General features: G+C 42.5%; 1 protein-coding gene across 2 annotated transcripts; it reads right to left on the bottom strand.

Annotated features, from left to right (window-relative positions):
* Positions 1–538: 538 nt before the first annotated feature.
* mkxa (mohawk homeobox a) lies at positions 539–26,245 on the bottom strand. 2 transcript variants are annotated; one of them, XM_087845925.1, is made up of 7 exons: positions 26,113–26,245; positions 24,670–24,941; positions 22,365–22,524; positions 19,550–19,703; positions 15,248–15,631; positions 1,134–1,167; positions 539–1,030 (listed from the first exon to the last, which is right to left on the bottom strand). In XM_087845925.1, the coding sequence occupies exons 2-7, from the start codon at positions 24,843–24,845 to the stop codon at positions 811–813; spliced, it is 1,128 nt and encodes a 375-aa protein (XP_087702051.1). In that variant the 5' UTR covers positions 24,846–24,941; positions 26,113–26,245; the 3' UTR covers positions 539–810. The 2 variants fall into 2 exon arrangements, with proteins under 2 accessions (XP_087702051.1, XP_087702052.1); XM_087845926.1 differs by lacking the exon at positions 24,670–24,941 and having other exon boundaries at positions 26,113–26,216.
* Between the last annotated feature and the right edge of the window lie 517 nt (positions 26,246–26,762).

The raw sequence follows: 26,762 nt of genomic DNA, 5'->3' as shown, positions 1-26,762 counted from the left end.
GAGATGTGGACAAGGAGGAGAGAGCTGGCTGCTTATCTGCGTAGCCAGCAGTTGCTGTTGGCCCGCCATCGACGTGGGTGGGACTGGGACAGAGTTCAGTTTACAGTCAAAATGAAGACTCCAGTCAAAACAAGAACAATGCCTTCAGAGGATTCACACCGGGCATTTTCCCAAGCCCAGTGCGCATCCGTACAAGTGTGTGCCACTCGAGTTCGTCGGCGCCTCGGATTGCTGAGCTCACTCAGCCCTTAAGGCACATGCTGTTGCTGGGAATTTTCATTCACAAATTGAATCCTGAATCCTGAATCATGACTGGGACCCTAAAAAAGTTCCAGAGGCACGTCAGTATCTGTGCTCCCCATCGACCACAGTCAGTGAGTTATTTGTCAGAACAACAAAGGCACTTTGGCAAAAAGACTCAATTTGTAGCGTTAAAAAAAAGAAGAAATAAAAAATAAAACATGAAAAAAATAAGTTAACATTACAAAACTTTTTTTTCTTTCTTTCTTTTCTTTTTTTTTTTTTTTTAGGAAATGCTGCTATAACTAGTACTCGCAAAAGAGAAGATAGCCAAGGCCTCTTATGAACCTTTTTTTTCAGACATCAATAACAACCAAAAAGAATGAAAGTTCTTTTTCTGCCTCACGCTTCCTGACTTCAAATACCCCCACCCCACGACCACCCTCCCTAAACAACAGTTCTTTTCATTTTGGGGGTGGGGAGGGGGGAGTTTATTTGGACTCTGGTGAGTTTGCTGAAACAGGAATGTTTGCTGGTTTGCATAGAGTGGACGGGAGGACGACGTCCAGGCTAATATTTCTGCACCAGCGGCACTTTGACAGTCTTGATCTCTGCTATATGAGAGGACTTCTGGATAATGCAGCTGGTGGTCCCGGAGGCGCTGTCCTTCCCCTGTGCCAGGTTGGTCAAGGCCATGGCGGCGTTGATCTCCTTCCAGTATGTCTCGTCTTTGCCTTTCGCCTTTTCTTTCTGTGTGGCTCTGGGGCCACCGCTGCTGCTGATGAGCGAGCTGACCATGCAACACGAAAGGACATAAACACAGAGCGTTACGATCAGCTCGCAAATGCAAATGACTTGATCTGGTCTGCAGTGTTAAGAGAAAAGCTGCTCACCTGTCACATTTACTTGATCCATGCTCTGTGGTTTCTGAAAGCAAGGAGAGAGAGAGAAAAAAAGGTTCATTTTGCTGAGTTCATCGGGGTCAACGAGGATTTATTGGAATGTCGCTGAACATACACTCTCGCAGTGTGTGTGCAGTAGTGTGAGAGGTCTATGCTGTGCGCTCTTATGCGTACACCCTGCTTTGTGCAAACATGTGTTGCTCTGTTTTCTCTCTTCGCTCAGATGCTGGACAAAAAGGACGTTTTTTTGTTGTTTTGGGGGGTTTTTTGCAATAAGCCGTCAAGAAACAAGGTGACTAATAAGATCGAGTTGAAAGATGTTTCTTATGACTCACAAGCTCCATTCTCTAATATTTTGTTGGGAAACAAATGGGCCCGGGCCAACGTAATTGAGTTGTCTGAGGAAATCAGATCAAAAATGACTGAGCGCAGAAGATTTAAAGGGGGAATGAAAAGGCAGCAAGTGAGTCAGTGAGAGAAAGATGGATGCCTGCTCTCCTTCTCTTTTTTTCCTCTCTTCAAATGGGAGCAATCTTTATCTCATATGTGAAACATTAGCAGAGGGAATAGCAGAGTCATTAAACAATGAAACCCAACTTCTCTTCGGGGCAACCAGTGTGTTTATTTCAGCATGCTCTTGTTGCCTGAATGCGTGTGTGTATGAGTGAAAGAGGAGTTCAGCGTGTTTGAGCTGAACCTGTCCTGCTGTCTTGGTTCCAGCCTTAGGTGAGATCTGCCCAGCAGTGAGTATGAGGACACAGGCTTGGCGTTTCATGAGGCATTAACCAAAAAAAAAAGGAAAAAAGCACAGCATCTGGATTTTTCTAGTCGCGTCGCCCCCGGGCGCTCTCTTTAAGTTAACTAAACACGCGTTTGAGGCCCCATGAGCTTTTAAGAAGTTCGGTTTTGACCAGATATAGATGACTGGATGACTCAAGAATGTTCAAAGGAGGGCAAACTCTCCCCAAATTTTCATTTCGTCCAAAGATAACAGAGTTCGTCATACCTGGGTTGTCTCCTGCTTGGCTGTCAATCCGATTTCCTGAATGTCCTCACCCACAGCTGAATCACCCAGGGTCACCCAGTCTTTTATACCCCGCCAATGTCGCATTTCCCCATAAAGCAAGTGTCTAAACCTGAGCTGGTGTTTTAACGAGACCCTTCCAACAGCCACCGTCACCACAAGGCAGCAGTTGGCAGGCGTGCATTAACGTTCTCCTTTGCTAATAAAAATCTGCACCCTTCATTTTAGCTGGAATTTCATTTGCTATCGTGGTAAGAAGGGACTGGAAGAGGTTGAGCGAGGACACTGTGTTCAGGCTTCGACATAGCCAACAGAGACCCACTGAGAGCAAAGGAGCCAAAACTCGTTCAGCGACGGGGAAAGCACATGCAACATTTAACCGTTCTGTTGTGTCACCTCTAACCTCGCCAAACCCTCCGTAGATTTTCCAAATATCTGGATGCAGCGTTCAGGCTTGAAGCGCCTAATTACTCCCAACGCCGCGCTCTGTTCCTCTTTCATGACAGCGTCGGGGTTCAAGAGGCCCCAGAGCTAATGCGAGCCTGATTATAACATTTCCTGCACTTTTCCCGCTCATTCCGTAATAGGTGTAATCCACAGAGAGAGGGAGAGAGAAAGAGACAGACAGAAGAAGTCAATCATTCTTAGACAGAAGAAGAGCAGGAATGTGTGTGTGCACATGTGTGAGGGCGTGATAACCCAGTACTACAAACCACAGGATGAGATTTGGGGCTTCAGTGTGTAAAAGTGTTCCAAAAAAAATCCTCTCATTCCCATCCGACCACAACTCCCTGCTGTCCCGTCTTTTGCTCTGCCTTTATCTCACTTCATCAGCGAGTCCCCTTTTCCTTTACTGATGTCCCCCAGGTCGACTGTTCACCTTTTGATTTGCTGTAATACCCCCTGATTGAGGTACTCATCAGGAATCAGCCAAAACAAATGCAATGTTTCCCATCTGTTTTAATAAAGAGTGACTCTGCGCTATGTCAACAGCAGGTTTTTTTTAAAGCCCCTAATATTATCCATCTCTTCTTAGTCTCCAGTTTTTAATCCCTCTATATTTCTTCAGCCATTCTTCAAATTAATTGCCTAAATTGCCAGTGTCAACTGAATACTTGAAAACTGTGAAGCCATCCTCCCTGCACCCTATCTCCATCTTTCTTTCCTGATTGTTGCCAGGGCTCCAAAACAGATTGGTCCTGATTAAAAATGTGCACAACACTCCGTAATCACAGCGCTGTAATTAGAGGCCAAATTACACAGTTTTCATGCGCTGTTTATGCCCCCTGCCCCCCCTGCCTTCGAGATACATTAGCTCAGTGTTTACGGCTGTGGTGCCCGGTGTAAAGATCGGTTGGTGACAGCAACTGATAGCAGCAACATCAAAGACAAACAACAGGCAGAAGAAAAGTGTGTGTGTGTTTGTGGGATCTGAAGTGGAGCGTGTGAGACTTTCCATCCACAGCTTTAAGTGTTTCCAGGATGTGTGAGGCAGCCACTGTCCAGATGATTCCTTTCAGAACACACACATAAAACAGTGTTTTCTGAGCTTTCTAGCAGGTGGATGCAAGGATTACCTTTGCCACCCTGCACTCCAAGGCCCTCATTGGGGACCAGACACCAGCTCTCAACCCCTTGGACCCCAGATTTTGAAAATGCACCACTGCCTTGCAGAAAAACTCTGTTTCCAAAGCTCTTTGCCTAAAACATCTAAAACTGGGATTTTTAAAAACAAGAGCAGCGCCAAAGACTCAATAAATGGCCAATAAATCACTGAAGATTTTTTTTTTTATTATTTTCACTTTTTTTTCTTTTTTAAACTCAACTACTTTGCTACTGAATACTCAGTCAACTTCACTGTTGCCTTTGGGCTTCACTGACAGTGGGGTTGCACGGACCGCCAAAGGGGAAAACTAAGAAGTCTGATGGTTTCTGGCATTGTGCTGGAAGTCCAAAAATACTAGCTCACTTAACATCACAGCGGGACGATGGAGGGGAAGGGGGAAAAGAAAAAAGAAAAAGTAGCTTTAACAAAACTTGAAACGTGAAAATGAGGGAAACAAGCAGGGGCTGACAAATTATTGGGGTTATGAGGTTCCACCTGTTAAGATGACTGCAGAGGAGAGTGGCTGACTATCATCATTACCATCTGGAGCTGTTGTTAGCAACTCGCAACAATAAACAAGGAAAGCTGAGTTGCACAAACCGTGGGCTGGGCTGTATCAGACAGACAAATAAGCATACACACACACACACACACACACACACACACACACACACACACACACACACAAAAGGGCATTTTATGATATTGCAGGCTTTTAGCCTTAGTATTATCCAGAATAATTTCTCGTCACAATAAGAATAAGAATAGAATAGAAATTGTATTGTTTAACAATTCTAACACTTCTAGGTCTTTTATGTTAATTTCAATCTCCATATTTTTATTCTTTAGCTCTGCTAGAGTAGGTCTGCATGATTCACAGAGATGTATAATCCTTATTCATCTTATATCGTGCATTGGTGCAGCCCTGTTAACTGAAACAAGTGCTCTGCCTTTAAGGCAACACTCCCTTTAAATCTTTCTTCTAACAGGCTTCTCCCTGCAAAGAGAAGGGCTGAGGTACATGCAGGTTGGTGGGGCTTTGGTCTTCAGTTTGAGGTGACTGCATTAGAGCTATCAGCACTTTTTGCTTGGAATGTTAGAAGCGAGCAGAAACAGCTAGCTTGGCTCTACCAGCTCAAGTATTAACACACTGGATCTTCTTTTGCTTAATCTGTACATCATAGGAGCATTGTATCAACTGTGTGTAGGGAGTCCTTAGAGAAGCCTAATCCATTTGAAACCTGAACATGTGTTCACTTTAGATACATTTAAAGATGATACAGAAATGATGTGCTTTGTCTGGATATGTAAGACTACCAGTATGGATGGAAAGCTAAACTAACAATTGTCTGGGCTGCCAGTTTTGAAATAAATAATGAATAAATCTGTGAATCTTAAAAGGTTCTTCTAAAAATTGGCTAAACTGAGAGATCTGTTAATTATTTATTATTAAATGTATTAGGCTATACTAATAAAGGCAGTGTAGAAAGTCACTGGGTAGAAGGGAAAACATGTTTACTTTGCTCTGAATGAGAAAATATTCCACCGCTGGACGAAGGCCGGTGAATCTGGACGCAGAGACAGAATCCAAACTCAACTGTTAAAGTAGGAAATGAGCTAAGCTGATTTCCCCTAACAGGACCTGATGAGAACCAGAGTGGTGCTGCAGACTGGACAATCTGGTCACCGCTGACCTGTGCAACCACAGGATAGGAATGGACCATCATGTCATTAAGCAGCCTCTTTGAAGCCCGCCCAAACCCGAGGATGAGTCAGAAGTTACCATCACCACAGGTGAATCACAACGCTGCGCTCGACCTACAGGATAGAACTGCGATGAGCTCACCTGATGTGAAGTCAAATCAACATCAGAAGATGCATTAATTACTTTTAGCTAAGTCAAGAAGACTTGGCTAAAGGAAATGCCAAAAACCCTCAGGTGCTGCGACGCCTTTTTGAGCTTCTTTCTTTCTGCCACTTTAAGCCCGACGTGCGAGCCTATGCATTTGGCCTTTCAGATTTCTCTTTTTATTATATTTCTCTGATGCTCTGTGCTTTTTTATAATGTCAAGACGAGTCTGTAAATGAAGTTAGGGATGCCTTGGCACTCCGCTTGCCTCGTGCTCTGCCAACCCTACTTTTATATCACCCCTCCCAGCCATTCCTTTCCCCGTCTCTGCCGCGTTTGAACAAAGTCTGAGGCTCCAACGAAGCAAACTGTCAATTCCACTCAGCTAGCCAAAGACATCATACATGGCGTGAATTTAATGCCTTCTCCATTCGCCCTGACAACACTTTCATCGCTTACAAAAATATTGAATAATTAGCTCTTAAACTATTAAATCCAACATACACGCGCTGACACGGCCAGACAGATACTGAGCTGCTGCCCAAAAACGACGTTCATCTCCTGCTTTTTCTGGGCTTTCTTTTTTTCTGCTTTTTTTCCCTTTTCCATGTCTGCCCGGCAGATGACACACTGGTGCTGTGGCTGCGGTTGGGGGCAGATAACCAAGATCCTAGCATTGTGGATTGCCTTGTGTCTTCTTGCTAGATGGAGAAATAATAACAGTGCTTGAAATGTTTAAACGCTGCCAGGTTGTCATTGTGTTTACGAGTGCCAGTAAACAGAGAGTAATCAGGGCCCCCGTAAATCAGCCAAAATAAGGAGCGCGTCTCGACGAAGAAGAAGTAAATACGATGTTATGGCAATGTGTGCAAGTGTCTTGTCTGTGTGGCTGTGGGTGGACTGCAACAGCATCCAAAAGAGGAACCAGGGGGAATTAGGAAGTGGAATGAGATGTGAGCATGGGTGGCCGCAGAAAGATTAAAAAGAGGATCACGTTCGACTGGGACACATCGCTGATGATGAACAGATGAGCCTCTTATCACCGCTTTGACGCGGCAGGTACAAAAGAGATTAAAAAAAGCGGGGCCCAGTCTCCTCAGGCAGACCCTTTCATCACAGCTTTCTCAGCGACATCCTCGGGGATGAACGGCAACTGCTTGTGGTGCAGAAAACACACAAATTAGGACAGGGGGAAAAAAAAGGAAAACCGAAAACCACAAGTAAACATTATTCAGATTTTTAAGTGTTTACATGTGTGCAAAAATAACCTTTTTTTCAGGGGGATCTGGCCAAATGATATGTTTGTGCTGCACACACTGCATTATTATGTTGCAATCGTCTGCAGCGGTAGTTGCAGTTGCTCACACTCTTGGGGGATTTCTGCGTATGTGTGTTCCGCGTCCTTGCTGGGTCACACCTCGGCTCGCTCGTTAAACTCTCTCCTCTCTCCTCCATCCCGTGGGAACGCGATGGCAAACGATTGTTCTCGACACGGCTCGGTTTTTAAAATGGAAACAATTTGTGTTTTATACGGAACAGGGCAGCGTGGCTCGGTTTCTCTGACTAGGCAGGCAGCTGTGCTTTCTGAATCCGATGAAATGATTATGTGTGCGTGTGTTTGTGTGTGTGTGTCTGTCCTTAGAAGCCTTGGTGTACTGATGATTTAAAAACAATCAGGTTGTGAGGGCTTATTATTCTGCACTCTTCAAGTTCTATGTTAGGCAGTTGCGTATAAACAGTGTCTGTGCTGGTGTTTGTCTGTTAACACTTCTCCACAGGATGAGCACTGTCTCAGTCTGCTGCTGTCCTCTCTGGTTGCCTCTCATCCAGCCTCTGTTTAGTGGTCAGAAGCCAATATCCCATCTTCCAGTCAGAGAGGTTCACCATGAGGGTTTTTTTTCTCCCTCTCTGTCTTTTTTATCCACCTTTCCATTTGCCTGAAGCTGTCCCACAGCTTAATGCCAGGATTATGCCTAACTTTTGCCAACTCCTAGTTGTTCCCACCGTTGGACCAGCCACACCCTGAAGGACTCTTATGTGTCGTATTATGTGTGTCTAATCTCGTCCTTTCTTAGTTCTATTTTCTGCTGTGCGTGACAAGACGGAAAAAACACAGCTGCAGCGGTGGGACACTTATATACCTTAATATACTATGTTAAAGTGGACCTATTACACCCATTTCTAGCTCAGTATATTTTATTATTATTAATGAACTATGCTAGAGTAGCTCTACATGAGTCACAGTTCAAAAATAATCCTTATTGGAAGGCTTGGTGCTGCTTTTATTTTGTTCCATTGTCTGAAATGAGCCATTTTAGCTTCTTCTCCCTTTAAGCCAGCTTTCCTCTGATTGGGCATGAGTTCCAAACAGAAGTTTTAAACAGAGGGTGGGTGGTGGAAAGGTGGGTGGAGCCTCTTAGCTCACAGTTAGAGCTGTATGCCTAAAATAACTGTATTGAGGCTGAAAGTCAAACAAATCAAAGACCTATCAAAGTCAGCTATTGGTTTATGGGGTTTACTTGGAGTTTGCCAAGTTTAATATGACCGTCCACCACTGTAAAAACAGAACATATAAACAAAGATAATAGCTGCTTTCAAAGAACAAATTATACTGAACATTACGAATGCATTTTTATCTTGTAACCTTTCGAATCCATCGGAAAAAATGCTGGAAAATCATTATGTAATACAAACAAGAGCCGTCCAAGCCTGCATACTTCCAACAAAGCTCAAAATTCATTTTGTACCACGCATAAACTGAGGCCCTGGATCTAGAAGGACATCCATATTAATTTGTGATATTTTCTTGGTAAATTCAATGTTTTGAATGTTTTTTTCTTGTTTGAATTCGATACACGTCTGTGAAGATGACATCTTCACAATGAAAAAAAGTAATCCTTCCAAAAATTCCTCTATTCAGATCCAGCTCGACGTTGGGCCTCATCCCATTTCTGCAAACCTGTCTGTAACTTTTATAAGTATTTGCAAACAAACAGACAAGCCAAAACCAATCACACAAGCTCCTTGGTGGAGGCAGCAAATATTACTCTTATTAGGGCAATAAAACTTTAATAGCTTATAGTAAATTTCCTGAACATTCACGAGCACACAGATATCACTGATGTATAGCTATAGCTTTACATAAAACCACACTGATTTCATAATAGGCTTCAATCCACTGTCTACTGCAGTGATTCCCAAAGGCTCTGCTGTGTGGCAACACTGACGCAAACTATATTGTCACATCAAACATTTAAATCATCTTCACTATCAAGAAACCTGCTTTTTCTTGTAAGTGAGATCAAGCTTACATAATTTCACTCAATCCAAAGTTAGTCTGAATATGCATACTTTACCTCATTGTTATGTCTTTAAATTAAAAAAGGGTTTAAACGGTTTCAACAGTTGTTACTGGAGCTCCTTTCTACCAGAAAATTCAGTTGGCGGTGAGTTCTTTGCACCGGGGGACACAGCTTCTTTGGAAATAATCACCGCTGCTTTTTTTTTTCTGAAGAAATTTTTCAATGCTCTGAGGAGGACAAATAAAATTCCAACCATCTCCCAATTGAGTTGGAAGACTTTTCAGAGGCGTTTATTATGGTTATTAACAATCTGCATGACCAGACACCGCAAGGGGTAAGTACAAAAATATATAGATCACTTTTGTAATTTGGATGAACTTTTCCTACACCTCAGTTTAATTGTTAGTAGTCTCACCCAATCCCCAAGTCCCAGTCCTGTGCGAAACAACCCCATCACAAAGTAAGGGCCAACCAGATGTCCCCAGTTTTTCCCCTCATCTTCCTATCTGTTTGAGAAAAAAAAACAAGAACGCACACACATGCACACACTCACTTCTTCCAACCACACTCTCTGTGTGTCTTAGTCACTGCCACCACGCTGTCTTTCCTCTCCCAACGGGCCACTTCTGGGGAAACTCAACTCTTGATCTGGATGGACCAAGCGCCTCCCTCTCCTCCCTCTCATGCTGTCCAAACTGATTTCTAAAGCCCAACCTGAACCCAGTCAGTCTTGGCAAAAGCCGCCGCCTTGGAACAACATCTCCAACCTCCTCCTCTTTCTGTCTTCCCTTTCTTCTTTCCTATGAAATTGTGGAAAGAGCAAATTGTAGCCAGTCTATCCACATCTTTGAATTCCTGAGACGACGAGTCTTCATCCATCACTCGCCAGGAGTGGCTCATTGTCATCAAGTGTCCCTGTATTGAGCGCTGTCTTTCCTGTTACTCTGTGGCTTACAGTAAATTACCCTGCCGCCCAAGCAAGAAAGACATTAGAGCCTTAAATCAGTCATAACAGCCGGCATCCCTGAACAACACTGCTACAAAAATCATCCCAGTCGGGTTCTTTTCTTTGGAGAGGAAACAAGAGAGAGTAAGGGAAATCCAGTTAAGTATATCTTGTTAGTCGAAAATATGAAAACAATCATGATAGAAATCTCTTTTTATCAGCAGTGACCATCACATCTCTCTACCCTTCCACCTCACGACAAGGAATCCAAACACTCTGGGTGTTTTTTTTCCACAATGAGACGACTTCTTCCATTCACCTGGACAAGTCGACAGCTCCTTAAGTGCTACGAAACTCTCCAGGATTCAATAACTGTCTGGCACTCGCTCCAGCCTAATTTGAAAGGCCCTTAGGACCTCAGCGGCTCCTGTCAGGCACTGCTGTTTTCATTGAACAGGTTTCTAAGAATCCTACGTGTTAAAAATCACCAGTTTTAGATTTAAGTCAGTTGAATGTGATAAATAATGGGCCAGTTTGTTTCTCTCGGTGGCAGAAATCCTCTAATTCATAGACTTATTGATGGGAAATGCAATAAATAGTGGAAGTATCAAGTGGAAGTGACAAAAATAAATAATTACACGATTTTGGCAGGTTTCTACACAAATATTTCACTTTTAGCTGCTAGATATTCACGTTCCCCTCAGGAAAAATAACTTTTACCTCTTTCTCGCATATTGCCGGGGCTCATGCCAAGCCAGTTCAAATGGCAGTACCCTCAAACAAACTTTATTCGTCCAAAAAAGTTGATTGCATGTAAATTTTCAGTGTAATTTTGTTACATTAGTACAACACAAGATGTTAAATCTAAAGGAATCTGTTCAAATGACTTGTATACATTCAGTTTGTACTGAGTGCATTTTTCTTAAATATTAATTCTTTGAGTAAATAAACCTTTGATTTTATAGATTTCAGTTGCATTTTACTCAAAATTATCACGTCATCTTGAGCAAGAGTGAAGAATCACCTTGGCACCTGTTGATAAGCAGACCACATGTGGACAGGTTTGAGTACCAAACATGACGTAGCCTTGGTCTGGGTATTTTTTATGGCCAACAGAATTCTCTGAGAATCATTGTTGAGTTTATTGTAGTAACCTCTCCCATACATGGTGTTATCACTGGTTGCAACTTTAAGCCCAACAACTTTACTGTGCCACTTTCTTTTATTTGGTGAAAACGTATGGGACAGGTTCCAGGAATTCACTGGCAGCAAAAGGGGAAAGTGTTCTACGGTTGACTTTTTAACTTAGTTCAGTGCTTTTGACCAATCTGCCTCAGCTGAAAAGAAAGTGCTTTTGAAAATGCTTTTTTTCTCTAATTTTGTGCAGTTGCACAAGTACTTTGGTCCAGGCTGCAATATCTCAACAACTTTTGGGGGAGTTTCACGATACTTTATGGCAGGGGTGTCGAACTCCAGGCCTCAAGGGCCGGTGTCCTGCAGGTTTTAGATATCACCCTGTTTCAACACACCTGAATCAAATGATTAGTTCATTACCAGGCTTCTGGAGAACTTCAGGACATGTTGAGAAGGTAATTTAGCCATTTAAATCAGCTGTGATGGATCAAGGACACATCTAAAACCTGCAGGACACCGGCCCTCGAGGCCTGGAGTTCGACACCTGTGCTTTATGGGCACATTTATAGCAACTACAAAATGAATGGCTTCTGTGGTCCTCTCACTTTGCATTTAGCGCAGAAATGACATCAAAACGTTTCTAAAATTATCGAAATGCAGTGTCTTCACAAAACCTGTGTATGAGCAAATGTTAGCATGCTAACACCTACATGCTGCCATTTTTATTCTGTTTTAGGATGGTGATAACAGCTATTAACAGTATCTCAACCTAATAGAGGCATGTCTTTAAACAGGCAAATAAAAATCTCATTACTGGGAACTTGCTGTTGGCTGCTGACTAGGTTGCAGTTATTGGGGCTTTCCCACATCAATAGACGCACTGGCAAGAACTCTACATTCACCATCAGGCTACTGTACTCAGCTGTAACCAACGTCCATAAAGGGTAAAACCTGAGAAAATGCACTACTGTCAATCTCATGTAAAACGTCTGACCAAGATCTCTCGGTCTCCACCCGCAGAAACGTTGGGAGTTATTTGGCGTATAATGATCTATATGATATCAGACGGGGCGAAATCTGGTACCGAGCAACAAGAAAAACACTCGGCCAGATTCCTGCCATTTAATATCCCATTAAAGGGTAATTTGGCATGAAACCCCTGGCGTGTGTGATGGAATTCTATTGCTCCTTGTGTTCAATGAAATTCCCCACAGGCTTTGGACTGCAGTGTGTATGCGTGTGTTTGTACTGGATGTGTGTGTGTCTATGCTCGTATGAGGCCTGTGAATTGTATGTGAGTCCTTTCAAGCTGGCAGAAGTTTAGTTTTCCACTGGGGTAAATCTACACTCACCATCTCCTACCACGTCTGACTGCCCTCTGTAGTCACAGGGGCTCAGGCTGCGGCCACAACAACCAACCGGCCTATTAACGGACTTTTAGCCAATGGCACAATGGTTGCCAGGCACGCCACTTTTGCTTTGACCAATCGCAAGTGGTTGTTCACAAGCTGGAATTCGGCAAAAGAATGCACCGAGAGACATCGTTTTGTGTTTAAGCTGTTGTTTTTCTACGTTTAAATTCTATTTCTCCCTGCTGAGTGAAAATGTCAGACGTTTTGTCACTGTCAGAAAGAAAGCAGGGGAACATTCAGAGAGCTTAAAGCTGATTTATTCTGTCTTCTTTTTTCTCTGCGTTTCTGATGTAAGCACAGATTTATGTGAAATCAGGTACTCGGGGAAACATTTTTCTCTTATTATAAAAACACAATAAAACTATTTGCAAAAGAGGAATGTGTTCACTGCACAAGTATCTGGGAAGCGGAGCCCACAGGAGGAAAAAAAAAATATCAAAAGTTGCAGAGGAAGTGACGCAAGCCCGAGCTTAAAGCGATTTCTCTCTCTGCTCTGTCATTTGCTCTGTCGGGGGAATCAGATGCGGTATTAAAATTTCATCTTCTCGACTTTTTTCTTTTGTTTCGTTTCTTTGAGCGGGTCGATCGGATCGGAGAGCCCCCGGCAGGTGTTCGATCCCATAAGTCAACGCCGCCTCTGAGAACTTTCCATGTGCGGATTTGAAAGCTTCTCTTGCATGTAAGAGAGTAACACTTCTGTAATGGTGCCAAAGCCCGAGAAATCCAAGAGGGACACCTCAAAGCCAAGAAGTTATATCAGCTATAGAGATAAAATAGTTAGCCTCTATTAAAAACAGCAGGTCAGCCAGATAAATTAATCCTTTTTTGGGGGGAGGGGAGTTCTCTTATTAAATTCTGGTAGAAAGGAGTTATAAGTCTCACTTGGTCTATCCGTCTCTTTCTTTCTTTCTCCATCTGTAAGTCTCAACAGGTGCTTCACTGTGAAAAAAGCCCGATGTTCGTTCAGGTCAAGGGGTTTGAAGTTCTTCTTTTTTTTGATAAAGGCAATTGTACCCGTTGCAGTCGTTGATGCGTTTCATACAAACCAACCCCCACACGCTCCTTCATGCTCAGATAATAGGAAACACATTTGTCCACGTTTGTCTCCCCCCCCCCCCCTCTCTCTCACACACACACACACACTTTCTCACTTCTCCATTACTCCACCACCTACACCTTCAGATCCAGGCCCTCCGGGTCCTGTCCATGCTCTGCAGAAAGTGAAAACATTACTATTGGTTATGAAGTCTGCTTGAACAAATGGCCCAGTGTTCTCAGCTGAGGAAGACCTCTGATTGTCCTCGCCACAGACGAGCTGCGAGCTGAAGCGCTGTGAAAGCCTCTGTAGGCTACAAGGCTTTTGTGATTTGCATCGGGCTGACAGTGACTTCACGGTTAGAAGAACGTCGACGTCAATGATATCGCTATGAGACATTTTATCTTATTCGGGTTAAAAAGCACAGCTTTCCCCCGGCAGACTTAAAAACAAGCTAACTGCAGTCAACTGGGGTAATTATTTCAGGGTGACTCACAAGTGACTGTAATGTAATGTGCAAAAACAAGTACGGGTATGCTATCCTTAAACAACAAAACATGCTAATGAGGCTTTTTTAGAAACAGAATTTAACAACTTCAGAGAACAGTTAATTGATTCAACTCACTTCAAGTCAGAAGACCGAGACTTAAAGGAACTCATTTCTAAGAACCGACAATGAAAACTTTGAAATTTTAATTTAAAACAATAATACACACTTCATTTAAGGTCCTCATAAAAGATTAGTGACTCCACTAAGTCCCTATGTAATATTTTACCATGCTGCTTTTATTTCTATTAATTTGTTAAAAAGATAAAATTGAAAAAGTTAACTCTAGCTTGCAATGAAAAAAAGCAATGCCCTAGATAAAAACATGTAAAAGTTAGGAAACATTTTTTAAGGATCATTTCCTTGTGGGGAATTCCTTTCCATGCCATTTCTACTAAAACACAGCAGCAGAGTGGAAAATATCAAAATACTAAAATAGGCATAGAAAAACAAAATCTATCCTCTGTTTTGATATGAAGGTGTTTTCATTCTGTAAAAAATGAACGGAAGCAAGTGTCTTCTTCTAGGGGGAGGAAAACGATCCTTCCAACTCTACTGACTGTAAAGACATTAGCAGCAGTGGAAGTGATGTAAAATAGAGCTGACCTTTAGGGTGATGTTGGTTTTGGTGGAAACTGCAGATTTTTGTACGTCAGAGATGAAAAAAAATCCTTTTTTAGTTAAAAAAAAATCAAGTTTATGCTTAAAGACACACACACAGAGGCTGTTTGCCCTGCTCTGTCAGCAGGACTTTGTGTCACAATCAAAGGCATCCCAAACAGTAGTGTGAATGTAAGCATAATGCACATGGCCCTGTTGTGTCAGAAGAGCGGCCTGTGGGTGGGTGAAAGACACATTTATGCACATGGGTTCACGAATGTGTATACGAGTTTGTGTTAGGGGGCTGGACACACGCTGGATATTGCTATAATTTAATCAAACTCTTCTTAACACTCAAGGCTCTGCTAACTAGGTCTCAGTGGTCATGAGAATCTCATTGACCAAGTCAAACGTCATGTGAAAAGACAGTTAAAGGGTGTGCTCTGGCAACCCAGATAAAGCGTCATATACTGTCGACACAAGCAGGGAGGCAGGCAGAGAAACAGACAGCTGGGGAAAAAAATGGACCAGCTGCAGGAATTAAAACAAAATGTGCAGATGGAGGGGACAGAAAAAGAACAAAAGTGAAGGATGGCGTGTGTGAGGGAGACTCTTAAAGGGAAAGAATGCAAGAAATGTGGCTTCTTACCAGCCCGATAAACAAAGTTCGCCTCAGCCTCGGAGGAGGACGGCGAGAGCAGCTCATCGTCATACTCGTTGGAGCTGAAGGAGCCGGAGTGGTTCCTCTTCCGAGCGTCCATGACGGCGTTGGCCACCATGACGTGGCGCAGCGAGTCGTTCAGGTAACGGTGCAGCAGGCTGCTCTTGTACTTGGGTGGAGACACGTAGTCCTCCGCCAGTGAGGCGGCTTCGGCAGCCGAACGCAGCCCCGCGCCCATACCCATGCCCATGCCCATGCTCATGCCCATGGCCATCCCCACCATGGAGGAGCCCTCCTTCTTGATCACACTCTGGTACATGGGCTTGGTGAGCTGCTCGGGGCTACTCTGTGTCCTCTGAGGGTTGTCCCCATCTGTGCCAGGATAAGAATACTCATTTAGATGGACTGCAGACATATATTCTTACACTTTCACAGCTGTCAGCAGATCTGCTGTTCAGAACTTGCGTTTGAGAGGATCAGCCGATCAAAAGACTTGAATTAAGGAGGAGGGGGTAAGATTAGAACTGTGAATCACACAAACCTTTTAAAGTTCATGTAACACGCTTATATATTTATTAAGAGATTTCAAAAAATTAAGATTTTATAAAAATTTGAAAACATGAGCTATAGAAGTTGGACACTGTTCCTTAATGGAAATGTTATATTGGATTTGTATTTGTTGTGTTTCATTTGCTTTCAGGTTTCTGTCATTGTGTGCAAACAATACTGTTGCAGTCACTGACTGCACATAAACCCACAGTTACCACATATATAGTTCACAAGCTAAACACTGTAGTTAAACAGTGCTAAATGCCCAAAACGCATAAAATGTTTTAAAGATCCCGATCTCTACTACTGCACATGGAACTCAGTCAATGCATTAAGGGGAGTTTAAACAGGAATTGCGGCTGGAGCTCCAGTTAGCATAAGTGTATATAACAATCACACACATTTTCTTCAGCAAATATTGAATTTCTAGAGTTAAAATAATTTTCCAAGTTCTGCGCGTCCCATCTCACTCGGGTGCTGGTTATTTTAAGCTGAACTTGAATCCAAATACGAGGCAGGGAGATTTGAACCTGGCACTCCTGCCCTCCCGTTGGCTCTCCTTCAAGAGCGGGAAGCACAGCCGAGACTTAAGACGCATTACTGAATCAAAACGGATGGTAGTCAATTTCCTCTCCATCAAAAGCAAAAGTTCCCCTGCAGAAATAAATAATTTCCAGGGTGCTGCTTTGCAACTGGAGACACTGAATTAAAGCACAGGTCCAAACCTGATGAAAAGGTGGGGGGGCAGGAAGATAAAACACTGCACAGAAGAACCAGATATCCTCTGGCAGAAGGGAAATTAGGGAGAAGTTCGCTCTAGATACCGTCTCTGCCAAGACCATAATTTTGTAATTTGGACAGGTTGGACATTTGATTCAGCCGGAGCCAAATTAAAATTATAGCTCCCACATATCAGAAACACATGGATGGAGAGTATTTGCTCTCCTTCCTATGCGCCATCAGAGAATCAGCATTTTTCCTGTTGTCACTCATACAATAAAATAAATCTTTTCACATCAAGTCCTTGCAGTATTTTAAAGAAAACAGGCCCTTTTCGCACATCCACAACACTCCAGTTCACAAAACAGAAAACAACATTTTCTCTCCATTTCAACTCCAAAACAAGCTGGACCATTTCAGACAGTAAGAGGAATGCACTCTGGGTCAGTGGGGTTAGATCTGGCCCCATAAATAGACTCTGGAACAAAAGCATAGGCTTAAAAACATAATAGAGGGCCTTTTAGCGCGTGGGTCAGAAGTGGAAGCAGGCTGCGGATAGCTTCATAACCATAATATGACAGGGAGAAGAGTCAGGGAGATATACAGAGCCTCCGGTGGTACAGTGGCCTGTGGCAGACACAATGCAAACACCATGCACACATTCTTCTGTGAGCCGCACACGGCTTCTGCTCCTCAAAAATCTAATTAGAGATCACTGACACCACAGCGCTCGTCCTTTCTCTCTATTCTTTCACTGCTCGGGGACATAAGTTGTATTTTTTTTTAGGTTTCCTACCCATGTTTTCTGTGCTGTCATGGAGTACAAAAAGGCAGTCTCTCCCCTCTGAGGATCAACATGTGTTTGCAGTAAATACACTACGCTGACAGCGAGCCGCTCATTTGCAATTGCAGACTAGGAGGCAGAGGTTGGCTCAGCAGGGTGTCCTAATGACAGTGTGTCGCAGCCCATCGGCCTCGGCGTCTCTCAGCTGGATCACCATTTATATCCAGCCCAGAACATTGTTTCTGCAGAGCGTCGGCCCACTTTAGGAGGAACTCAGAAGGAGGTGGACTGGCCTTTGGCGCCGGTTCACTCCGTGACACTACATTTAAAATTTTGGGGGTACAACAACTATGATGTAAGTTCGCAGGTCAGTCGGTACAGAGTGCATCAGGTTCACAGCATGTGACCAGTTTATATAAGAGAGCCATTATTATGTGATATCTCAGAAGTGATCTTCCATCAAACTGACTGAGCAGCACACGTTTTCCACTGTTCTTTAATGCACATTATTGAATTATTCTAACGTTCAGCATTCGAGGATATGCTCTCAGCGAGAGACAGAGAGCTGCAGAATAAGAGCGAAAGAGCAGGCAAAGGGTCAAACACCAAATCAGATCAGAACAACGCTGCTCATACACACACAGAGGAGTGGCCTTTCAAATGTCATCATTATTAAAATTCTGTTAGATTAACTAGTGCCAATGAAAATGGATAATATGCTTTGGTGAATGGAAAAAGAATTAATCACATCAATCTGCTCTGTGTGCTGTGCATGGGTGCACATGGTACAAGTCTGATTAGTGCATGCTTCTAATGATCATTTCGGGCAGTTCTTTTTTTAAAGATATAAAGTAAAAACAAATTTTTGATACTATGGACACGGAAAAATCTTGTTTCTGTTCCGCTGAAAGAAAAAAAAACATTAAAAAATATCTCTCTATCTATCTATAGATAGATAGAGAGATATGTCATCTCTCAGTCGGAACAACACAAATTTGATGGGACACAGTGATCTTATGCGTGTTCTATGTAACATTATATGTGATGGAAAACTTCCATAAATACGAATGAGTCACAAGTGACTGATATACAGCACGTGCACTGTATCTATGCCAGCTTCCCGCCATAGAAGACAATATAAATATGTTTTTACAGTCCATGTGAACGAAGTTAACCCTCTCAGGCTCAAATTAAACTTTTTGTTGCTAATGCACAACCAAGTCCTGCAGTGGTACTTCTGAGTAAAAAAAAACCTCATAAAATATGTATGTGGGGTAATCAGGTTGTTAGTTTTTAACTGTTGCAAATCGGCAACGCCTGCCTCGAGAGGGTTAAACAGGACACCCTTTTAATTATAACTGTTTGAATAAAACTAATTAACCATATTGCAGATCAAAATTAAACATGCTAGTAAGTAAAGGGTTGTTAGTTATCCAGGCCTTTGTTTACACTTTACTGTAATGTAATGTAATTACTGTAATGCTCTTTATAGGGGTCAGTGCTTCATAGATGACTCATCTGCAGAGGGTGCAAAATGCTGCAGCTCGTCTTTTAACTGGCACTCGAAAGTTTGAGCACTATTTTAGCTTCGCTTCACTGGCTGCCCATTCCTTTGAGGATTCATTTTAAAATTCTTTTATTTGCTTTCAATGCCCTCCATGGTCTAGCCTCATCTTATCTCTCTGAGCTGTTACAGCCTTTATACACCCACCCGCTCTCTCAGGTCAGCTGATTAGCTGTTCCTGAATGCACCCAGGACTGAGCGTAAACTTAGAGGAGATCGTGCTTTTGCCGTAGTAGCTCCAAAAGTGTGGAATGATCTGCCTTTAGAGATTAGACAGGCCTCTTCTCTGCTTGTTTTTAAATCACCTCTGAAAACCCATCTCTTCATGTTGGTTTTTACTTTATTTTTATTAGTTGATTCTATGTTGTTTTATGGTGTTTTTAATATATATATATAGGGCTGTTTTAATTTAATTTTGATGTATTATGTGTTTTATTTTTGTTTTATTCTATTGTTCTTAACTTACTTACTATACAGCACCTTGGTCCTGTGCCGGCTATTTAAAGTGCTTTATAAATAAAGTTGGACTGGATTGGGGAAATTGAGTGTTGACATTGCTGGCTAATAATCCTTCCTTTGAGGGGAAATTAGTCAAAGGACGACCACTCCCCCATCCCAGTAAACCTGGTTCAGCGTTGCTCAAATGGGATGGCTGACAGTTCAGAAACCGTACCTTCTGAGCAGCTGTCATCGCTGCTAACGCTCAGCCTCTCTGCATTCCCCTGAACATATTTGTTGTACAGCTTGATCCTGAGTGCCCAGCTCAGGTCTGGCTGCCTCACTGTGTTCTTCAGTCGCCTCCTGGCATTGGCGAACCAGTTGGACACCTAAGAGAGAGAGTGAGTAAGACAAATAAGAGGGAAGTGGGAACGTACAGCAAATAGAAACATATGTTATTGTTTGGATTCCAAATTCTTCCATATCCAGCAAAACAAAGTCTATCCCCTAAGAAAACGTCTGCTCTCTGCCTGCCATCAGTCTCATTCAGAAAAACCAAGCGAGACCGAAGCAAAAGACAGATACAGAGTTGGGTTGCAGAGGAGCTCTTTAAGGCCGAGACTTAAGAAACAACCCAGACGCTCCAGAGAGACACCGCAGCATGCATCCTTTCTGTATCAGTAACATGCAGAAACATTTAACACCATTCAAATGCCGGATGGCCAGCGAACGCAACATTTCATTAACTAACGTTCCAGCTGAGACGTACGTTGCCCGTGCTTATTTTGGACTCGCACGGCCTCCCACCAATAAGACATTTTTTCCAACACTGTCTTCAAGATGAGTGTCTTCAAAAGAGACACTTGATCCAGCGCTCTTCCTTTCACTGGGAATGGAGACTATTAGATATTATACAAGAAAAACTTTTCATGCTCAATAGATTTCAAGCAGTTTATGAAGGGGCTGAGACAGAGGCCTTATGCTAGAGTACTTATTTTTCCGATCCTCTCTTTCAGTATCATGTTTCTTGTTAACTAAGACCATCCCGCATCCCTCTGTCGCGAGCCCAGCACCGTGGCACACCAGGAGGACGGCGGCATCTTGTGAATTTGCGAGGTGAGACACGAGACAGCTTGCTTATGAGAGCCGGGGAAAGAATGGCTCAGGGAAAAGAGACAGAGGTGGTAACGCCTAAAAAGGTTGGACCCAATCGCCAAACCAAGCTCTCTCAGCCGTGGCTTGTCAGCCGCGTGTGTACCGTAGAGGAGACGGCATGCAGGGACGCCGAGGGATTTCAGTGGTGATGGAGAGATGGGACTGGATTTTCAGCACACTTGATTCACAATATTTACATGGAAAGAACAGGCTGTTTTGCTAAAACATGACAGATTTAGTTGTTTTAAACACCTGGTGCCAGGTGGGTGTTTCCAGGGAAAATGCACAGGAAGTGATGCATTCTACATTTCTGGACTAAACAGTGGAAGAAAGCGGTAGCTCTCATCCTCAATCAAGGGACAGGCAAAGAAATGTGAGTCAACAGTTAGCTGGTGCTATCATATAACACTTTTTAATGGCTCTATATAAATTAGTTTAGTCTACAAAATGAGAAAATACAATCATCAGATGGTCCCAGCACTTTTTAAAATTGTGGCTTATGTCCCAAATGCCCATATATTAAAGATTATATCCTTTCAAAAGTTCAACAAATAAGAGAAAAATGGTCTTCAAGTTGATTTGAGATTTTAGAAGCAGTGCATTTGTGACAGTTTGATGTCAGTCGGTTATTTGATTTGCTGATACATTGACTCAGCAACGCACACTTAACAGAAAATCAATTAAAAATTAATTAATAAAACTTTTATACCTCCTTCATGCTGGAAAATGCAATTATAACTTGCATACCTACACTCACCATCATGATATATTCCACTGACCTTTGACGCTGCTGCTGGTATTTGAGTGTCAGCTTAAACGCATGCATGCGTGTGTGTGAGGTTGTGTGGTGGTGTGTGTGAGCGGCACAGCACCCCTGTGTCCAACACAAAGCATTCCTCTGCACTCTACTCGCCCTCACCAAAACAAACAGCTCCATCAGGCCCCCAAAATGAGAACCAGATTAAGCACCGTGGCCGGCAGCCCAAAAAAGCCGCCGCAGACTTTCTGAGGCTGTATCAGTGACCTTGTCAGCCAGATGATACTGTACATACACAGCTGCACGTGCCAGACACCAAACACACTCATATTCTCCACTGGGTTTTCCTCTCAGCGGTCAGTCGCTAAAGTCAAGCCGTCCACTGTACTCTGGCATCATCAGCAGAGGGTGCAATAAAGCTTAAAGCGTATATGAAATCTGCGTTTCTAACTGCATTACAGCAGATCAGAGGATCCCAAACTCTGGGTTGGGATCACTTCGAGGTCCCACGTGAAGTCCCAATGAAGTGTTGTCAAAAGAAAATGCAGCATAAAGATACATCCGTGTTACGCAGAAATAATAATAATAAAAAAGACTGATTTCACCATTTTTCCAGGATTCTTATTTAAAAAAACAGAGTAATGGTTCAAAATAATTTCAATTTTCTTGTAAAGTCAAAAAAGTTACATGACATAAAATTCTATTTGCAACTAAGTGAAGTTTGTGAAAAACTGAACTGATAATTACAATGTAACTACAGTATAATCTTTGTTGGTTTGAAGCTAAAGAAAAATGTGAGGCTTTCTTGAGAAATAAAGGAATGAAAATATATAAATGCGTCTATGTTTTTCACAACTGACCTATAAAATAATGTAAATCTTCAGCAGTCATCGGCAAAGTGTTTTTACAATAGTGTGAAGAAACAACAATATTCAGTGCTGCTGCATAGGTGCACAGTACTCAAGATGAAAAGCATGTTCCACTTACTTCAAGTGCAAATGAAAATACAGCTTTTCAATGCTCTCAACAACAGACATCAACCTTAACTGTTAAACGTAACTCTAATGCTCTGTATTCACCGTCAATTTCTTTGTCACCTGACCTGGAAGTTTGAAGGATTACCAGAAAGTGGTCTCACCTGAACCAGCGTCATTTGGGAGCCGAGTGCCAGGAGGATTTTCTCTGTCTTGGTGGGGTAGGGATTGTCCCTGTGCTTGTAGAGCCACTGCTTGAGCGGCCGCGCCATGTCCTGCAGGGCCTGACGTTTGTGTCGGACTTTACCACCACTGGGACGACCCCTGTGAAGAAACGGGTAGACTATGTATCTGGTATTTGAGTTTGTAGAATCTTTTATCCTTTCTTTAAATGCCTAATTTTTAACACATCTTCCCTCTATGAGTAAGATAGGAGATTTGCCCACGGTGCGTTTATGAGTTAACACAATGCTTGTCATATTTGAATAAAGACTCAAAAGTAAACAAATTGTTTTGCTTTTAAAAATGTGATAAAATCTGAATTTAAAGCAATGAAACAGAATCAGGATCGTGCTGTATACTGAAATGAACAAACAGTGTTATGCGAGCAGCAAGTGGAGTCCTAAGTGGAGCGGCAAGTTGCCTGACTTTGTTAGTCATGACACATAAAGTGAAAACTCTACAGAGTGTGCAATTTTCTCACCAAAAGCACTGCAATTAAGCCGAGAGATGTTAAAGGGATGTAGAGATGGAGAAAAAGAACGAGAGACTGAGTCAGTGAGGGGGAGAAAGAGAATAGCCACTTGCAGTTTATTTTTCATTGCGTGTCCCACAAACCGCCAACACATTGCTATGAAACAAACAAAAACATTCTACTCAGGCACAAAGATTTGCCAGATTAACTTTTCACACCCAGCAGTGGATCAAGAACAATGTAACAGAGGCCCCGGCTTGAGCCAAACCATCACACAAGGGACGGACAAAAAGCTGAAATTATACTTCTGGTTTTCACTTACACAAAATCAAAGTAGGGAATATACTCTGTGGCCGGGAAGATCGCAAATATATTTTCTCAAATCCCAATTCAGCAACTCAGTGGTGAGTAGAGCTACAACAGCAACTCATAAAAGATCACTACAGTGAAATTACACAAGATGAAAAATGACAATATATGAATTTTCTATGAGCCCTTCAATAAATATTAGAAAGTCTTTCTTTGAGTCTGCTTTTCCTGAGCTGTAAAGGACTCAGTCTCACCTGTAGCTCCAGGTCTCATGAACCTGTAGATGTCAGTATGGTGCTGTGCTGCATTTCTCCTTTTATCTCACCAAAAAGCTGCTCTCACTGTAGATGTAACATACTTTAGTTTAACCTCAAAGTCTACCCGAGGTTCATGTTCTACAAATATTTTCCTTGTAATCCAGATCGCTATGAACATCTTAAAGGATATTTCATTCCATGTTCTGAACTTTGGCTTTAAGCACACTCTCTCACACACGCACTCTGTTTAAAAATTTAATGGACTTTGTTAGCCTTATCCGTCCCCTGAAAAAACACCTACAACTCACATAAGTTCACACAGAATTCTTTTAATATTACTGAGGGTTTCTTCTTCACAAGGCTCCTTAACATACCTGCTTTGCCCCAGGTTGCTGTGATATAAACTAAAAAACATGGACATATAAGGACATATCTTCACCTACACCTGCTTCCTATTGTAGAAAATATATAGTTTAAAAAAATCAATGGCCGCTTACATGATTGACTAGACCACACAGAGAGCTCAAGGGTGAATTTATTTATTGAAAACAGATGGAGACCTCCGCTACTGAACAAGGCTGACCTACTTATTAACTCTAAGATTAGCTGTGAACATCAGCACCAAAATAAAGACCAGATTGGGAAACGGTAGATATAAATTCTCTGAGCCCTAGAATCCTGGTGCATTAAATCTACATGAAAAAAGCTAGACTTAATAATTATTATTATTATTTCTTTCAGTGTTGAGATCTAGAGCATAATGTTGGGACCTATAAACGACCAAAATTGTGGCTTATTGAGGCCGGCGTAAGTTTCAAATGTTTGTGCATAAATGCGCAATTACGCACTGCTGCTGGTACTTTATCAAATCCAAATGTTAATAAATGCATCTGTATTACAACTCATTGAGGCTCGTGCACACACATGGATTAAATATGTTTTTTAACAGGATCTGAACCCAAAAGTCTGGCTTGGCTGTTTGGTCTGCTGTCTTTAATTCTGCGCACAAACTGGAGCGATAACTACAGCGCTCTGATAACAAAACCAGCATTGTTGTTCCCTCTCTCTCGTTCTGTTAGCTCGTGCTGGGAGAAATAACCGTGAAATAGAGGCACTCCTCATTAGTAACACCCCGGAGGGGAACTCCAGTTAATCCAACTCCGCACATGCTGACCAGCAGCGTTAACCATAACAGAACGCTCCACATACCCGCTCCGCCGGTGTCTGATCGCCTGGTTGTCTCTGATGGTCTGGTTGCTGGAGAGGAGGTCTGGATGCTGTCCGTCGATCACTTCTAGATAATTTCTGCTGCTCATTTCCACCTCCTTCGCTTTCTCCTCAAACAGAACCTGGCTGCTCAACTTGTTAAAGACGATGGTGTTCATCTTTGGTCAGACAATCCACCGTTTTTCTCTGACGCGTAAAATATCAGAAGGAGGGAAGGAAATCCACGGAGTTGTCACAGTGTCCCAGTGTCTCTTCTGTGGAACAAGTGTACATATTTTACACAAAGCGTGCTCAGAAATACCTCGGAGGATGACAAGTAAATTTGCGAGGGAAACTATTACAACTTGACCTTTGGCCACAAGGATCACAAAAAAAACAAACAAAAAAAAACCAACAAAAAAAAAAAAACACTTAATAATGCCAGTACACACTTTAAAACATTTCTCTGTCAAATTTAAATTCCAAACCTTATTAAATGTGCTCGCTCATTTATTTACACTTCATTTAAAAAGCCGATCGACTTAAAGCAGATCGTACCTAACAGCGAAGCTTTGACGCATCAGCTGCTTTACAAACAAAACAACAGAAGCACTTGTGCAGACTCATTATGAACAAATATCCATTGATGTGCAAAGGTATGCGTGAGGAAACTGACATCAATAAAACTGTGACTAATGCGTGCAGACAGCAGATCAATTATGAGACAGTGGGTAAATAAATGTTGTGTGACTCGTGCGCATTAATGCAGCACTGCAATAAACTTACTAACTCTTTATCTGATTTTTCTACGTGACAAAATTACTCTCTTCAATTTAATGCACTTCCACTTTATTTGCAGGAGACAGCAGGGAAGTGGTACTGCAAAATTTGAACTGTAAACACTAAATTTGAGTTTGTAAAATGTGTTCAAGTGGAATTCACCCCCAAGTATCGTCCTCTGCTCTGTGGTCGCGCGTCAAGAACTCGTGAATGGTTTATTTTGTTTGGTGCTTCCACTCCTCCTCCCTTTTTAAATCTAATACAAACAAACCTACAGCCTTCACAAAAATGTGACATTTTTATTTTTTCCTCCTTTCACCCTCAATTTGTAACTTCGAATACTGAATGTGTCCTGACAAGAGAAGCACCTTTGAGCTTTCATCATTAACCTGGCGCAAATTCCGCGCAGCAACAGCACTGAAATAAAACACCTAAGCGATATTACTACTACTGGTAGTATTACTAGTAATATTTAAGTTCCAACCTGTGTCACGTTTATTGTATTTAGCTTTCTATATGGGGTTACAAGTGAGAATAAAGAGCCATGCAAACTCGGTCCAGTTCATTCAAAGTTGTATACGTGTTTGTCCTCTACATCATCCCTGTCCTCACTATCAGTAACGCGGCTCCATTCCTGCTGCAGTAAATCACTGTGAGTGCAGTTACCTGTCCCGGGTCCCTCCTGCGTCTCTCTGCTGTGTAGAGCAATAATCCTGTTTCCAGTCACCCATTCCCTGCTCACATGTTCCCCTCCTGAGATCCTGAGCTCAAACCGCACGGACCGCCGTCTCCTCCTCCGCTTTATCGAGTGGCCTGCGCCGCGCTGCCCGGGACTCTGAATATCTCACCCTGCTCATGTTTCCTAGTACACAGCCTGAGACTGCGAACATACTGTTGATGGCTTACGCCTGTTCTGGGGCCGGGGCCAGCAGAGGGGAGGAGAGGGAGGGGAGGCATCACGCTGCAAAAAGTAGGCTGTCTAAATCACGAATCCACGGTGGAGTCTGAAATGTTACTCAGAGTTGTCAGCTTGTGAAAACCCCCTTTGGCTGGTATTTAGTCCTTCTGTTTGGAACATAATACTGCAAAGCAATATTATAACTAGTCATTAATGAAGCCTGAGTAATTAGAATGATAAATTAGTAGACCTGAGTACAGATTCTCTTCAGTCTTTTCCAGAAAATAAGCGCAAAAACTGTGAAAGCAGCGCAAAAAAGCACTACTAAATCCAAATGAGCAGATTTTATTCCATGTGTCATGTGCTGCTTTGCAAAAAACAATGTAGCACCTGTGTCATATACATGTAGTGTCAAAGC

Source organism: Neolamprologus brichardi, chromosome 9, assembly GCF_056152115.1.
Source record: "Neolamprologus brichardi isolate AB-2024 chromosome 9, ASM5615211v1, whole genome shotgun sequence".
Taxonomy (NCBI): domain Eukaryota; kingdom Metazoa; phylum Chordata; class Actinopteri; order Cichliformes; family Cichlidae; genus Neolamprologus; species Neolamprologus brichardi.
Note: the sequence above shows the minus strand (reverse complement) of the source record. Positions and strands in the feature narration are given on the sequence as shown.